Source organism: Pseudonaja textilis, chromosome 4 (genome assembly GCF_049901715.1).
Source record: "Pseudonaja textilis isolate UNSWEBS1 chromosome 4, rPseTex1.2, whole genome shotgun sequence".
Taxonomy (NCBI): Eukaryota; Metazoa; Chordata; class Lepidosauria; order Squamata; family Elapidae; genus Pseudonaja; species Pseudonaja textilis.
In genome coordinates, this window is record NC_141993.1 from 16,164,193 (window position 1) to 16,181,297 (window position 17,105).

At 39.4% G+C, this 17,105-nt stretch overlaps 1 protein-coding gene across 1 annotated transcript in view; it reads left to right on the top strand.

Moving 5' to 3' along the window:
• The window catches only part of COL13A1 (collagen type XIII alpha 1 chain), a 128,208-nt gene that overhangs the window by 56,443 nt on the left and 54,660 nt on the right, over positions 1-17,105 (top strand). The window contains exons 18-22 of the mRNA XM_087932127.1: positions 6,569-6,613; positions 10,381-10,407; positions 11,862-11,924; positions 14,371-14,424; positions 15,488-15,574. Of these exons, the coding sequence (XP_087788253.1) occupies positions 6,569-6,613; positions 10,381-10,407; positions 11,862-11,924; positions 14,371-14,424; positions 15,488-15,574 (276 nt within the window). The remainder of the gene's footprint in view (positions 1-6,568; positions 6,614-10,380; positions 10,408-11,861; positions 11,925-14,370; positions 14,425-15,487; positions 15,575-17,105) is intronic.

A 17,105-nucleotide genomic window follows, 5' to 3' on the forward strand; every position in this document is an offset into this window, starting at 1 on the left:
TTGCCTGGCCAGAGTTAAAATGCCTGGTTCTCATATATCATAAATGCAAATGTGAGGGGTTTGATCTAAAAATGGAAATGGATGCTTTTTGTTTTTCTTCCCTGCTCCCATCAGGATCTGCTTAGACCAACATTAGTTATATGATACCCATATTGCAGTAAAAGTCAGCAATAATTGATCCAAAACAGTCTTCCTTGATTTATCCCTTCATTTTCATGAGCAATCAAAACATGTATACTCCGATACAGGTCTTCTCCAAGTTGATGTCCTCCAGATGTGCCGGACAATAAATCCCATAATCCTTAACAAGCAGGACTGGGAATTGTAATTTAACATGTTGCCAAGCCACCAGATTTGAGAAGGCAGCATTAGTAAGGAAGAAAGTCCACAATGCGTAACATTCAGAGCAACTTAATAGGAAATGTGAATTTACACGTCAGTTAGGTTCTAAACTTGCCTAATCAATGTTCACTAAGGAACGAAAGGGTGTGAAACTGCCTTCACTCTAAAACTGGAGTACAAATATACAGATCTGTAAAGGAAATAGTAGGTAGTTGGACCGTACAAAGCATTGAAGGGGTGTTTTGCTCTGAGCGGTGCTCTCTTTGAAGCTACTCCGTGAAGCAACGCAGCACACCTTCTAAAGAACAAAGGAAAACTGTCCCATTGCTTGTTTCATATCCCTCCAGGGACACCTTCCTCTACTTTCACCCAACTGGAATAAGCCTTGGCATCTGTGCAAGAAGCCCCTCTCAGTTTGGGTCTGCCAGGAAGAGTCCACCCCACCCGCTTCCCCAAGGCAATATAAAGCCTTTTCATGATGCAAATTGCATTACTGCTGCAGCTCAGTAAGACAGCTAGTGTTGCCTGAACAGCTTGAAGTGCCATCAAAGCAAAAGTTTTCACGAAGATCTGGTTGGGTGAACAAGCATGCTAAATTCCTCTGTTGACTTCATTAGTGAACATCTGTTCCCCAGTTAAGATTTCCAGGCATGTTTGCTGTCTTCTGGGAAAAGCAGCTGTGATGGAGGGCATAGTAGATAAGCAATGATAACTATATGCTAAGGACCATCCACATCCTGCCACTGCTGATTGGCAACAAGCGGCAAACTCTTAATTTTCCCAGTCAAGCATCATATTACATCAGACTTCTATCTAAGACAATTCAATAGCTACTCAGCTGAAGTATAAGTAAGACTTAAAAAAAAACCAAGTGGATACAGATTAACAGTGTTGGAAGGGATCTTGTAGGTCATCTAGTCCAATCTCCTGTCCAAGCAGACCCTATACCATTTTTGATGGATGGCAGTCCAATTTCTTCTTGAAAGCTTCCAGTGATGGGGCTCCCACAACTTCCGAGGGCAAGCTGTTCCATTGGTTGATTGTTCTCACTGTCAGAAAATTTCTCCTTATTTCCAGGTTGAATCTCTCCTTGTTCAGTTTCCACCCATTATTCCTTGTCTGGCTTTCAGGTGCTTTGGAAAATAGCTTGACCCCTTCCTCTCTGTGACTGCCCCTCAAATACTGGAAGACTGCTATCATGTCTCCCCTGGTCCTTCTCTTCACTAAACTAGCCAAGCCCAGTTCCTGCAACCGTTCTTCACATGTTTTAGTCTCCAGTCCCTTAATCATCCTGGTTGCTCTTCTCTGCACTTTTTCTAGAGTCTCAACATCTTTTTTATAGTGTGGTGATCAAAACTGGATGCAGTACTCTAGGAGTGGTCTTACTAAGGCTAATACTGCCTTTATCTGAAATTTTGTGCATTATATCATTGAGACAAGATATCAGTGGCCATCAAGAAGCCTAATAGACATTTATGGCCTTCTTCAAAGATTCTAACCAATTATAAATGATGGAAGACTGAGTATAAGGGCTTGGAATGATGTGACAGGCGATGCGGTGATTTGTGTAAGGAATGGCACCAGAGGAAAAAGAGAAAGTATTACACTAATAATTGTCAGAGTTAAAAGAAAAAACAACTTATTGTTTTAATTTGCAAACTAAGGATGTGACTTCTGTAGATCAGCTAGATGCTGCCACCTGCTGTCCAGCAGCCAAACTCCAGTCGTTTATAAGTTTTCTTTGGCCCCTTATTTTTATGAGAATGATGTGGCAGATTGTGTCACAGCGTCCACTCGGTCACAAAGATCACAGACAATGATTTTGCGAGGATGGATTCCTTCTTTTTTCCCCCCTCTCTCTCAAATGCTCTTCTATTAATTACATCTAACATGATCCATGTCTTTAAAATTCAAGAATGCTGACTTCACTGATTGATGGGAATCTATTATTTTGTCCAGAATGTTGCTTAAATGTTTTTGAGATTGTTGTTCCAGCTGATTTGGTGGAGTGGACCATTAAACCCCCAAACACCACATTTGATCGTATGATTTGAGATCCTTTTTGATATTATGAGCCTCGGTGGTGCAGTGGTTAGAGTGCAGTACTGCAAGCTATTTCTGCTGACTGCTGGCTGCCTGTAATTTGGCAGTTTGAATCTCACCAGGCTCAAGGTTGACTCAGCCTTCCATCCTTCCGAGGTGGGTAAAATGAGGACCCAGATTGTTAGGGGCAATAGGCTGACTCTGTAAACCACTTAGAGAGGGCTGTAAAGCATTATAAAGCGGTATATAAGTCTAAATGCTATTGCTATTATCAAATGCCACCTACCTTAACATATCTTTGATGTGGTTTTGGAAATCTTCACAAACTTTCAGATAGAAGGAAAGAAGGAAGGGCCAACCCATCCAACATATTTGTTGGTTTCCACATGTTTCTGCAAGTTGTCTATTATTTATCATGAACAGCTGAATAAAAGACATGCGAGTTATGTACAACAGGTTTCTGGAGAATTTGACTCCAAAAGCCCAGCTAGTTTGGTAAATTTGAAGACATACAGCTTCTTAATGCAGGCTTTTCAGTGAGCTAACAATCAGAAAGTAGCTCATGTCACATAGTAATAAAGTGTCCCAGCCCCCATAAAACATTTAAGTTTTAAAAGGATGCCAACAGGAGATGCTCTGTTCTTGGGAAAACTTCAGTAATTTTCTGAACTTTCAAATGAAATCTTCTACTGTCCCCTGGTGGTTTAGCAGCAGACATTATCTGTCCATGTCATATTTCAAGTTTGCAATTGATTTATGCAGCTTCATCTTTGGGGTAGTCACCTTGGCGTTGTGAATTTTGCTACTTGTTGCAAATATAAACCCGTTGCTTCCATATTTTGCAAAGGCAGTTTTGTTCTTCCTAATTGCTACTCTCAATCCTAGTAGATTACCTTTCATCTACTTTGCCCCAATTGTTTTTGATTATAGTGCTGTCGATGCCATCTAGGTCTCTTGTGTTTATTGATAACTCTATAACACTCTCCCTGAATGTAGCAGTTATATGTCAACACAATCATGTACGTGGCTAGCAAATTAAAAATGCAAATGAAGTTGGATATGATTAAGGTTAAAAACAAAAATGCTGGTCATTATTACCCTAAACTAGAGGTGTCAAACTCACATCGTCACGGCGGCATCACGTGACATATCAGAATTTTTTTTCCCCTTCACTAAACCAGTCGTGAGCCTGGGCAATGAGTGACACATCCAGCCCACGGACTGGGATTTTGACAGGGGGGGGGGTTAGTTCTTTCATTACTGCTGAGTGGCAAGGTCCAGATGTGAGGGTTTTTTTTTTCATTTTAATCTCAAATATGGCTGTAAATATATAAGCAATCTATTATTATCCCCGCAGTTGAAATGCGGAATAGCAGCCTCGCCCAAAAGCCAGACGTATATTAGGAATACATCTCTTGGATTTTTAGGCTAGGGAAAGGACCAGGGGTGGGATTCGAATTTTGTAACATCTGGTTCTGTGGCTAGGTGGGCATGGCCATGTGACTGGGTGGGTGTGGCTTCTTCATTTTTTGACAGCTCGCCCCCCCCCCCCAGTTTTTTGGGCCTTCTGGCCCTCAGGGAAGCCTCCTGGGGGGGCGTTTTTGCTCCCAGAAGGCTTCCCTGGGGCCCAGGAAGGAAAAAAATGGAGCATGGGGGAGCATGCAGCACCACACTATGCTCTGTTTTAGGGCCTTCTGGGCCTCAGTGGACCCTTCTGGGTGAAGCGGTAAGTAAGCGAGGGGAATCCCGGCACAGCTGATCATAGGATTGTAGGATCAGCTGATCGTTGGGAGGGGGAATAAAAGAAATACCTTAAAGAGTGACAGGGTGGGGAAGAATGCAGTCAGCGATGTCGGGCATGCACGCTATGTTGCGCATGCGCTATAAGGACTGACTGGGCCGGGAGGGGAGGGGCAGGCAGAGAGGGGGTGGGGCCAGTCAGCAGCACGATTTGCCAATTCTCTAAACTGCGCGGAATCATAAAAACCAGTTCTATAGAACCGGTCCAAACCGGTAGAATCCCGCCCCCGGAAAGGACTGACACAGTGTTTTTCAACCTTGACAACTTGAAGATGTGTGGACTTCAACTCCCAGAATTCCCTAGCCAGCTTGCAGGTTTCAAAACCATTGGACAAGGAGGGCCAGGTTGCCAATAGAAGAAAGAAAGGGCTATGAACCAGAGAATGCGAGATTCACTCAGTTGTATCCCATTGAAGGAGTTGAAGGCCCATTTGCGCCCTCCCTTTCTTATTAGTGGAAATTGGTTTCTTATTTGGGGTCAAATGTAGATTAATTCAGAAAATACAACAAACACTTGCTTCTCCGTTATTAAAAAAAAGGGGGGAGCTGGGAATAGTGAATATTCATCTCATATGAAAGAGTTAAAGTCTGCTTGCAGCTCAAGAACAGTTCATATCTTGCAATTCATATTTCATGATTTTTTTTCTACCATTGTACTGGAAAGAATTATAGATACTTCTCGGCACATAAGGCCATAAAACAGATACTGGGCAAGGATAAAAGAACCCACTCTAAGATTTGAGTTTATCTCAGTTTCACTTTGTTCACAGGGTTCATTTGGTAGGTATTAAATTGGATATTAATTTCCTGACATTCCAAACACGTAATTAATATGAAAGTTAATAACTAATCCAGTCAGATGCAAATTTATTACCTTAGGCCTGCTTTGTACAAGAAATTTTAGATCCACCTAAAAGTAATATCAGGTCCAAAAGTCCAGGTCCACATGTGAATTAAACTGATTTATTGCTACTCATCCTTATGCACAGGAATATTCTTAACTAAGGATGAGCAGCTGCTTGGGGTTAGATATGGGTCTATAGAATTCAAGCAGGGTTAGACTTAGCTTGTCTGTGTCTACGTAGGGATTCTAGGCGGATCCCTCTTTTCACCCCACCCTTAGGCTCTGCCAAGCCCTCCTCCCAGATGCACAGAAATGCATTTGATCCAAGAAAAGTGCACAATATTTTTTACTCAGGTGACTTATACCGATAAATATCACAGTGAATGTCAGTCTATCTATTCTCATCCACAGAAACACACTGATTTATACTATCCTAATGAAAAGGCTAAATATTATGCACTATAGGAAGGAGTGTAATACAAACCATAATTCTGAATTAAAATATCATCTCTCTCTCTCTCTCTCTCTCTCTCCCTCCCTCCTTCTCTTCCTCTCCCTCCCTCCCTCTCTCTCTGCCCTCCGTTGTTGTGTATGCTGTGTAATTTCCGTTGATAGCAGTCCAGAATGGGAAAATATACCGTGACATAATCTACAACAGTGTATCTCAACCATGGCAGCTTGAAGATGTATGGACTTCAACTCCCAGAATTCCCCAGCTGGGAGTTGAAACCCACATATCTTCAAGCTTCCAGGGTTGAAATATACTGTGCTAGCAGTAAATGATACTGTGCAGTAGAGAAGGGAATTGGCACTGGGATATAATTTCTGTCATTTCCAATTTCATACATGTGGCCAAATTCCACCCTAACAATGAAAAATATTAGGTGTTATGACTTCCATCGATTTTAAATCATTGCACACCAGTTTCCATAGGTTAAGGTGTTTGCATACCCATAACACAACCGAGTCAATTTCCTTCATAAAGCTGTGAAGAAAAGGTGAGCCAGGAAATGCTGAATTTAAAGTAATCTTGCTATGGTCCAGAGCAATTATAATTAAAGTACTACATATTTTTCTCTGTTCTCTCAATTGTTCTTGTGTTGTTTCAAACTTGGCAACTTTAAGATACTCCCTGGGTTATGACTAATTTCCCTAGCAAAGTGCCATTTCAGTAACATTCTGTTTGCTCTGCATATAATGATATTATTCTAAAGATATACTTTATCTTGCATGTAATGTGGAATGCTGGTTTCAGTAGCCCCCAAAGCAATGTAGGTACTTTGAAAATAAAATAAAATAAGGTTTGTCCTTTGCAAACGGCAGTTAATGTTGGAGGGGGCTAATTTCAGCCAACTGAGCACCATGCAAAAGGACAGCCATTCTGTGAGCTATTTGCCATTACAATGACTTTCAACGCTTCTTAGAATCTCATGCAGTACTTTTCTTCTAATGATCACTAATTAACTCTGAGAACTTTACATTTTTCTCTCCACATTCTTCCTCGCTCTTTATCTTCTTTATTTTGTTTTCCTCTTCCAGGGGGAGAGGGGAATGCCAGGGCTGCCAGGAAAACAAGGAGTTCAGGTATTCTGCAAGGAATGGAGTCTGATTTACTCTAACCCATACCTTTCAATTGTTCTCCTATGTTTTGCATATGACTCCAACCTGGGGCGTGTATATGTTTCTTTTACACATATATAGATATATAGGTTGCATAGAAAGAGTTGCACCACTCTGTGACTCTTTAAAGCAGCTAGGTCTTCTCCCAAGGCCAATGTTGTTAGAGCAGAGAGCGGAACAAAATGGCACCTCAGAGCTGCCCAACCTTGGCAACTTTAAGATTTGTGGACTTCAACTCCCAGAATTCCCTAGCCAGGATGGAGAACTCTGAAAGCTGAAGTCCCCAATCTTAAAATTGCCAAGGTTGGCAACCTTATGCTAACATAGTTAAGTGCTACATCTGTCACACTAAAATCCCCTGCAGTTCTTTTATGGAATCGGATCCAAATCATTGCACATCATAAAGTTCAGTTTAGCAGAGAAAGAACAAAGAAGAAATGTTGAACAAATGGCATGTTCATTCCTGCATCTCCATTGTAGAAATAAGAACAAGGAAATTGGCATATTCTCAGATATGCACTGAAATTTCTATGTAATTCATTAATGTGACCACAAAACAAGTCAGGGATTTGTTTGGCCGTCATATATTACATTGTAGAAATGAACTACATTTGATGCAAGTTCTAATATTTTATTACTTTTTCGGGGATAAGAGTTGCACTGAAGCTTGCGCTTCAGTTTAAATCGATGTTTGGCTTAGGTTTAACCATCTGTACATCGGGCACTCAAGAACGCACATTTTCTAAAACATTTAATATTTTTTTTAAAAAAATCAAATATATCTATTTGACAAGGGCTGACATGCCATTTCTTCAATTAAATCTATCATCCAAAATTTGTTTCTCTGCCTAGCATCCTCCTCATCCTTCTAGCCCATAGGTACTAACCCTTACTCACCTCTGATTCGTTTCTTACTATTTCTTCCATCTGTTTATGACATAGAATTCCTGATTTCCATCTTCTGTCCTTGTGTTTTTTAGCTTTGTCCCTGATTTCTGTTTCAGAAAGTTGAGAGGTATGATCCTTCTCCCCTGTTCTTCTGTCTCTATCTGCCTGTTTCATTCCTCTTCTGGTTTGCAAGCTCTCCTCTCAATGATCTTCTGACTGGGCTCCTCCAGAAGCCATACCTTTGTTGTTCATCTTTTGCATGAAAGCCTCCAAACCTATTATCCCAGTTCTAACCACAAACCGTCCTACCTATTCCTATTTCTTTCCTTATGCCGACTCTTGTTATTCTTACTGAGACAGGGTTTTTTCAAACTTGGCAACTTTAAGACTTGCGGACTTCAATTCCCAGAATTCCCCACTCAGCATGCTAGGGAATTCTGGGAGTTGAAGTCCACAAATCTTAACATTTTCAAGTTTGAAGATCACTGGCCTAACAGATACTAAACACGTTACTAATTCGCAGAATATGCAGCTCTTTCAACAATATAGCCATAAAGAATTTTGCAGCTGGGTATGCCCTCATTTTGCCTCATCTATATGATTTTCTTAGTTGTTTTTGCTTACTACTTGGTATCATTTTTAAAATTCATGAAGCTGATTTCCTATTTTGTACTTTCTTCTATGGGGCTGTTCCCCACTGGGAGATGCAGTCAATTGGGACTGCCTGAAGCGGGCAGAAGAAGGTTTACCCCAGAGATGAACAAAATAATGTCAGCTGTTTTAACATTGCTCCTCATGTTGAGAAATATACCTAAGAGTCTGCTCATATAGGATTCATTTCCTTGCCATGTCCTTTGTAAGCACCTTTCAAATAGATTGAAATATTATAATCTAAATATTCAGAGTTGTCTTCTGGCCCTGATACACATGATGTATCATTTTTATCAGGCTCATCCAACTTTATGTGCAGCATTACATCCAGCATGGCTGTGGCCACCGTCATGACTTTGGGGAGCTTCCCCGTCCCCCATTTATTTCTCTGATTGTATTAGATAGACAGGGTGGGCTTCAAAAATTTTAGCAAGGGTTCTCTGCCCAGTTGCTGGGTGGGTGTAGTCATGGTGGGCGGGGCCTGGTCGGCCTCCTGAACCACAGTAGTGGTGGAGGGTATTTTTGCCTTCCCCGGACTCCGGAGGCTTTCCTTGAGCCCCTGAGAGGGCAAAAATGGTCTCCCAGGACTCCGGAGGCTCTCTGGAAGCCAGAAACAGACCCATTTCTGGCCTTCCCATTTCTGGCCTGCTTTTCACCCTCCCTGAGCTTCCCCACGTGCCCTGCACTTATCTGCATTCAAAACAGGCTGTGTGGGGACTCCTGAGAGGGATGGAGCCAGCCAGGAGTGGGATTTGGGAGTTCTCTGAACTGTACAGAATCTTAGCTAGCTTCTACCAAAACCCTGCAGCCCACCGAGAGGTGGGATTCAATTTTTTTAACAACCGGTTCTGTAGGCATGGCTTAGTTGGTGGGCGTGGCTTGGTGGTCATGTAACTGGGTGGACATGGCTTGGTGGTCATGTTATTGGCTGGGCATGGCCAATTCAATATATCACTCACATCAAGGCACGGATCTCCTCCCCTAGCCTCTCATGACTGTGGGGATGCTGCAACAGTCATAAGTGTGAAAAATGGTTATAAGTCACTTTTTTCAGTGCCATTGTAAGTTTGAATGGTCACACCACACAACCAAAGTACCAGCAAAGAAGGGGAAAAAAAACTCCAGAGAAGTTCCAGAGACTGGAAGTCTAGTCCTGCCAAGAATGTAATAAGGGTTAATGGAGAGGCAGTTTCTGTAAGCAACACCAGAATGTTTCCTTCCTGCCTTCCTTACAGGATTAGGCCAGTAATTTCGTCTAAGAACCAGTTCTCCAAACTGCTTAGAATGTTAACAACCGGTTCTAGCGAATAGGTGCGAACTGGTAGAATCCCACCCGAGCCCACCCCTGGATAGATATACTATTAAGTAGTAAAATTGTAAATTTGTAAAATTTTTAAAAATTGTAAAATTGTAAAAATAACCATTATGATAGATAGTATGATATAAAAGGAAGAACTAGATATTTTAACACATGCTTTAGCTCAGGATGCTCCAACCATGGCAATTTTAATACTTTGCAGTTCAACTCCCAGAATTCTCCAATCACCTATGCTGACTAGGGAATTCTGGGAGTTGAAGTCCACAGGTCTTAAAGTTGCCAAGGTTGGGCACCCCTTTTTAGATATTGATGAAGCTTAGACTTCCTATACCATAAGAATCCTAGTTAGAACTGGGTTTGGCAATTTTCTTGTCAGGATAATCCCCAAGAATTTTTTCTGGTAGATGAGCACCTATATATGTTTGTTTTAAAATGCTGTAGCACTTTTATATGAGAAAATAGAAAGGGAAATGCCAATGTTCTGGTTTTCTCTATATCTTACTCATTAGATATGTCTTGATATGTTTTTTCAAGGAATTACAAAGGAATAATAACTTTGGGTGCCCCATGTATTCCTCACGACTTCCACACACAAATTTAAATATTAATCCAAACTCAACTATCAACTTTCCTATTCTTCCAGATTTCATTTTATTTTCTAAAAAGTTGTTGATCCAGTTATAGCTGAATAAAATTTGACATTAGTGAATTTTCTGTGTGAGATTTAGTGGACTTTAAACAGATATAAATAGAATTTGAAAGAAATCTGAAATGGTCATGGACACAAAGTTTTTGACACAAAAAGTCCATTACACGGGGAAAGAGCTACCTCATTTTCTCAGTATATTTTTCCTTTTTTTTTTTCCTAATGCAGGGTGAACCCGGGAAACCAGGAGCAAAGGTAACACACTTTTAAAAAATTAATCTGTTCTAAATTTGTTCAGCTATATTTTATTTTAATCTCTTCAGTGGATCTGGTATTATAATAACCAGTATGTGAATAACCAATTAAAAATATGTTGGATATCAAATATGTTAGATATCAACTGGGATAGTAGGCTTCTTCTTGTTTGCTGTGTAGCAGAGGTCTCCAAACTTGGCGACTTTAAGACTTGTAGACTTAACTCCCAGAATTCAGTCAGCCATGCCGGCTGGGGAATTTTGGGAGTTGAAGTCCACAAGTCTTAAAATCACTGTTTGGAGACCACTGCTCTAGAGGGACAAAAAGGAGAGAGTTATCTCCAAATTATACTTACTACCCCCTTGTTCATTACTCATGCAGGGTTGTTCCTTGTTGGAATCTTTAGTCCTAAGAAACCTAATTAACTTATCGTGGGATCTTCCTTAGAGGAATAAGAGCTATTGTGGTGTGGCGCCTCATGTTTGAATCAAGAAATCCATCATTCATTTGTCTTACAATCTTAGCCAAACCACCATCTCTTAGCTCTTCTCTTCCTTTCCAGTCTACCTTAGAAAAATACTAACCGTAGTCCGTTTACAAAGATAATATATATGAATTGCTCTGACTGCTTCAAAGCATTATCCAAATATTATTATTATTATTTTTGAAAACAATTTTATTGGTTTTTTTAAAAACAAACAAAGCAGACAGAACATAAAAACATCAGCTCTCTTCCATACATATATACAAGCAGTGTGTCGGTTGGTCTATCAGCCTTGTGCATTCATTTCGTAGTCTCAAGTACAGTTACGTTACATAATAACTCGTATTATCAATCAAAACTTATATATCCTAGTATCACTATTAGAAAATCATTTGACTATAATTTTATTTATTCATACTTTATGAGAGATAACTATAATTTAGGTAGTTTATTCTATAACAAATCATATAGTCATACCAAATCTATCCTAAAAACACTTTATAGATATGATGTCAAATACCAAAAAAAAAGAAAAGAAAAGATATTTTTTATATATTCCTTGTTATCTAACATTCTAAATATTCTATTATTGTATTTTAGCATTATCCAAATATTATTGTGGTTACTATGCTTATCACTACTTTTTTTAAAATCATATTTTCATGTTGGTGCTCTTATTATTTATATCAGTATGATGCTTAGGTAGAGTGTTGGGTAGAAAAACATACTGCATACATATATATACCCGTCATATATAAGAGAAATCAATCTTAAGGGAAATGGAGAAAAGAAATATATTGTTTGATACAAAATGAATCTAAATTTATCCCTTGTGAAAATTGCTGAGAGAATTGCTGGGGGGAGGGGTGTTCTATATTTGGCTTTTGGATATATTGCACTACTTTTCATTATTCCTACATAATACCTACATTATTATGCCTTTTTTTTCCCTTACGAAAAAATAAAAAAGGGAGAACATGGAATTTCTGGGAAGATGGGCCCCCCAGGTTTGCCTGGAAAAAGGGGGTACAGGGTAGGAAAAGATACAAAGCTTGGATTTTGTTTGTCTGCATTGTCCTTCTCAACAACCCACGATTCTGATCCGAGTGCTGTGAGCTAAATTTTCCAAGTTTATTTATTTTATTTATTTATTTTTTCAAACGCTTACAATATAATAGAAATAAGAATAAACACAAGCTTAAATACAAGAAATTGGAACTAATAATTGGGGACAATAGGACAGGGACGGCAGGCACGATTGTGCGCTTATGCACGCCCCTTACAGACCTCTTAGGAATGGGGTGAGGTCAATAGAGGTTAGTTTGAGGGTAAAGGGGTGGGGGTTTGAGCAGGTGACAACAGAATCAGGTAGTGAGAAAGTTGGAAAGACATTTTTTCCACTGCTTACGTGGCTGAAATGTAACTGAAAAGTCAAGGCCACCAAAACTAATTTTATTTTTGATCAATTTCGTTTTTAATTGAAAGTAAGAAATAAATGTCTCGGCATGCTGAAAGCTTCATAGCAGTGTTATGATGTAGCATGGTTTTTGCATGGATTTATATCTTTCTATGTCCTGTGTTCTTTTATTCTGGGAAGGAAACATTATAAGATCTTTCCACAAGAATATGTGCTAGATCGATTCATTCTGGGCTGGCGTACAAACACTAAGATTCGTTACTCTCTTTAAGATTTCAAATGTTTTATTTATGCACATTTTTTTTTAAGAAAAAGTCATTTCCAATTAAATATGATAACATATTTTACAAGCATGTGTTTCAAAATCTTCAGGAATTCCTAGAAACAGATAATTGCCCTTTGTGGCCAAATAAAATCCTCTCCATGCAGTGAAAAACTAAATGCCTAAGCCCTTCCCCTCTGCAGCCCAGAAATTAAATTATAGTCTAGGTAGTTAGACCTAAGGCAGGGATGAGACTTTCATACGAGCACAATTATTTTTGTCAGATAATAGCAGTGCCTTGATTTTAGTGTCTACTGAGACTTATTAGTCACTTCCCTCCAGTGTTAATCTAATATGTTATGAAGATAAGTTAATGTACTTTTCTTCAACATTATTAATGAATGATAATGAACTGGTACATTACACTAATTCATAGAAAGTATGTATAATACATTAAAAGTGCTTGGGAGGGGGGAAAAGCTACTAACATTCACCCAAGGGTAACTTGGGTAAAAAGTTGGTCTAACGATGCAATATGTGGTGCCTCTCAAACATTCTAAAGATCCTGTGCTCTTCTGGAGGAATTCCAACCATGAATGATTTTAAAATAATCCCAAACATTCATGCCACTTATAGTGGGACTTAAAGTTATTTTAATCATTATGCAAATATATGCATTACAACAGTTTAAATTGAAGCTAGCTTGTCCCTGTCCGGGAAAGGCCAAGGTTGGTATTAGGCCTTTAATAACAATGATGGCAATTGGAGAACCTCTATGCTCCAAAATTTGGAGTCCAAATCTGTTCCTTCTAAAGTAATATAACCCCAATGGAAACAGGAGGTCAGCATTTCCTATATCTAGGATCTACTTATCAAAAGGTCCCCAAATTTTCAGGGCTCAGGCTAAATGTAATCCTAATGCAAACACCCACATTTTGATCACGTGACTGTCAGAATGCTCCAACCTTCGTAAGTGTGATGACCAGTTGTAAGTCACTTTAGTTAGTGCTTTCATAACTTCAAACACTCACTTAAGCAAATGGTTGTAAGTTGAGGACTACCTGTATGTAATTCGCATTATTTGTGCAATGACATCATGTTGAATGGGATATCAACTTTCTCCCCTCCCATCATAGATGCCCAAGCTCTCCAGGAAAAAAAGATACTAGTTTTTCCCTAACACCATCACTCTGCTAAACAAGTAATTCCCTCAACACTGTCCAACTATTTACAAAATCTGCACTACTATTACTATTAATCTTCTCATCACTCCTTTTCACCCACCCCCTCCCACTTATGACTGTATGACTGTAACTTTGTTGCTTGTATCCTAACAAACTGTTTCCTAGTATGATTTGATTGCTTATTGTACCCTATGACTATTATTAAGTGTTGTACCTGATGATTCTTGACTCTTGATGAATGTATCTTTTCATTTATGTACACCGAGAGCATTTGCACCAAGACAAATTCCTTGTGTGTCCAGTCACACTTGGCCAATAAGGAATTCTATTCTATTCTATTCTATTCTATTCTATTCTATTCTATTCTATTCTATTCTATTCTATTCTATTCTATTCTATTTCTATTTCTATTCTATTTCTATTCTATTCCAGTTTTGCTGAGAAATCCAGGTTGGATTTATTTTGAAAATCTGGATTTTCTTCCTGATTAAAGCTTTTAAGAGGAAAAAATAAACTATGAAGAGGATGTTATATTATGCTCTTTTTCCAATCCCCATTACAAGATCAAATAAATCATAGCATCTGGTGTCTGTTCTTACTGGTTTTTCTTCAACAGGGTGAGAAAGGGACAACTGGTGATCCAGGACCTTCTGGAACCATGGGGCAAAAGGTCTGTTTTGTTATCTAAGTGGGGAATAAGGAGAGTGGCATATTTTATTTTATTGAAAGCCAAAATATTAATTGCTGGGCATCACATATATAAAAATATATATTTGTTTTCTTAAGTTTTCATGGGTACTTACATGTATGGTATTCAGTTTCATTCGGGTATTTTCCCACATCATTATAGTTGTGCTTTTAAAGTTGTAGCAACGTTTCGGCAGAATCTCATCTGCCATCATCAGGCTTCTGTATTGTGTTCGTCTGTATTGTGTTTGAACACAATACAGAAGTCTGATGATGGCAGATGAGATTCTGCTGAAATGTCGCTACAACTTTAAAAGCACAACTATAATGATGTGGGAAAATACCCGAACAAAGCTGAATACCATTGTATTGTTTTGATTAATCAAAGGACAGGCACTCAAGCAACTGAGCCTGCCTTGAATGTCTTTGACGTTTTACTGATCAACTACGTAAGGTCACCTTTCCCAAGTTGCTAACAACTTGATTCAGGTAGTCCTCAACTTACAACCATTTGTTTAGTGATCATTCAAAATTATAACGGAACAAAAAAAAGTAACTTGCAATCTTTTTTGCACCCATGACTGTTGCAGCATCCCCATGGTCACATGATCAAAATTGGGACGCTTGGCAACTGGCATGCTGTTGTGACGGTTGCAGTGTTGCAAGGTTGCATGTGATCACTGTCAGAGTTCCAGCAAATATGTCCAAACAGTTGACTATCACCCTTTGCAACCTTCTGACAAGTAAAGTCAATGAGGGAAGCCAGATTCTCTTAACAACTGCAAGCGATTGGCTTAATGGCTATGGCAAGAAAGATCGTACAATGTGGCGAAGCTCGCTTAACAGCTGTCTTACTTAGCAACAGAAACATTGGGCTCAATTGTGGTCATAAGTCGAGGACTACCTCCATTCTCCAAATGTGTTGAGACTTCGGGAGTTCCCTGAGTTGCAATTCCATCATATCTGCAGGCAACAAATTGCCTTCAAATAAGGAAAATAAGGTTCATTAATATTACTCATTGCTCGCTTTGTTCAATTATCTTAAGGGCGAAAAAGGAGATTCTAGCAATGCACTTGGAGGTGGTAAAGGAGAACCAGGAACCCCAGGACTGCCAGGGCCTCCAGGACCAAAGGTGATGAATGTAGTGGAAAAAATGTTCAGAAGGGTGCTAGAAATGACTACATAGGCATATATAGTGGATATATAGTTTATGTAGTGCATTGGGTAGATTTTCTATTGAGAGAGAGAGAAAGCAAGAGAGAAAGAGATTGTCATCAAATATTTAGTTGCCAAACAAATAAAAAAACTACTCTTTAGTTTCTTCAAGGTATAAAATTTCCTACTTCTTTTATTCTGCTTGCTTCACTTCTTAATGGGCAGAATGGGACAACTTGTCATGGCCAACTTTCTGCAGTCAACTTGTCATGGCCAACTTGTCACGGACAACTTGCCACAGGCCAACTCATCATAGCCAACTCACCCAGTGGTGGGATTCAAATTTTTTTTTACTACCAGTTCTGTGGGTGAGGCTTGGTGGGCGTGGCAGGGGAAGGATACTGTAAAATCTCCAGTCAGAGGTGGTATGTGCCGGTTCTCCGACCTACTCAAACTTTCCGCTACCAGTTCTCCAGAACTGGTCAGAACCTGCTGAATACCACCTCTGAACTCGCCATCGCCAACTCGCCGCAGGACAATGCAACAATTCTGTTTAATTATTTAAAATAATTTTAAAAATATTTACAAATTTAGTCATTCACTTTTCATTTTGTCCCTCCTCTGGCATCCTTTCTTTAACAATTCTATTCCACTATTTTTTTGATATGGTATTAGCGTAACTCTTGTCTCTCAGTGAGCGGGCCTGTGGCAAGGTGACCATGGTAAGTTGTCCCGTGGTGAGTTGGATGTAGTGAGTTGGCTGCGGTGAATTGTCCTAGAAACCCTCAGAGGAAGTGTCTTCCAAGTGTGTAGACACTCGATCCGGAGAAGTGGAGCAGAACAATTGTGAGTGAATATCTTCAACCAAGGAGCTGCTCAGGAGAATAAATGCCATCCCCTTGTAGTAAATGAATCAATGAGTTGACCAGTTAATATGAAACACACAACACACATGAAAGATCTACAGTAACATGTACTTCATGTTCATGCAGACTTACATGATGATATATTAATGTGGAGAGAGACTTAAGGCAGTTCCATGGAACAGGTGTTTCCATCCCAAAATCCCTCAAGAGCACATTTATAAACTGGCCCACAGTCATCTTCCCTAATTCCAAGCTCAGAACACAGCATGTAGAGAGTCCTGTAATCCAATCAATGCTTTCCAATTGTTCCCCAAGTGGAAAATAGAAGGAACATCATTCAATCAGTCTGCTCCCTCATGATTATGTATGAATGCATTATATTTTAAAGCAGGGGTGTCCAACCTTGGCAACTTTAAGACTTGTGGACTTCAACTCCCAGAATTCCTCAGCCAGCTTAGCTGGCTGAGGAATTCTGGGAGTTGAAGTCCACAAGTCTTAAAGTTGTCAAGGTTGGACACCCCTGTTTTAAAGCAACGTAATTTCCAAAGACCTATGACAATATGTGGTTAAAATCAGATCACATTATAGTAATTCAATTATTACCGTATATAAATTTATATATCAATAATACAAGTATAAAAT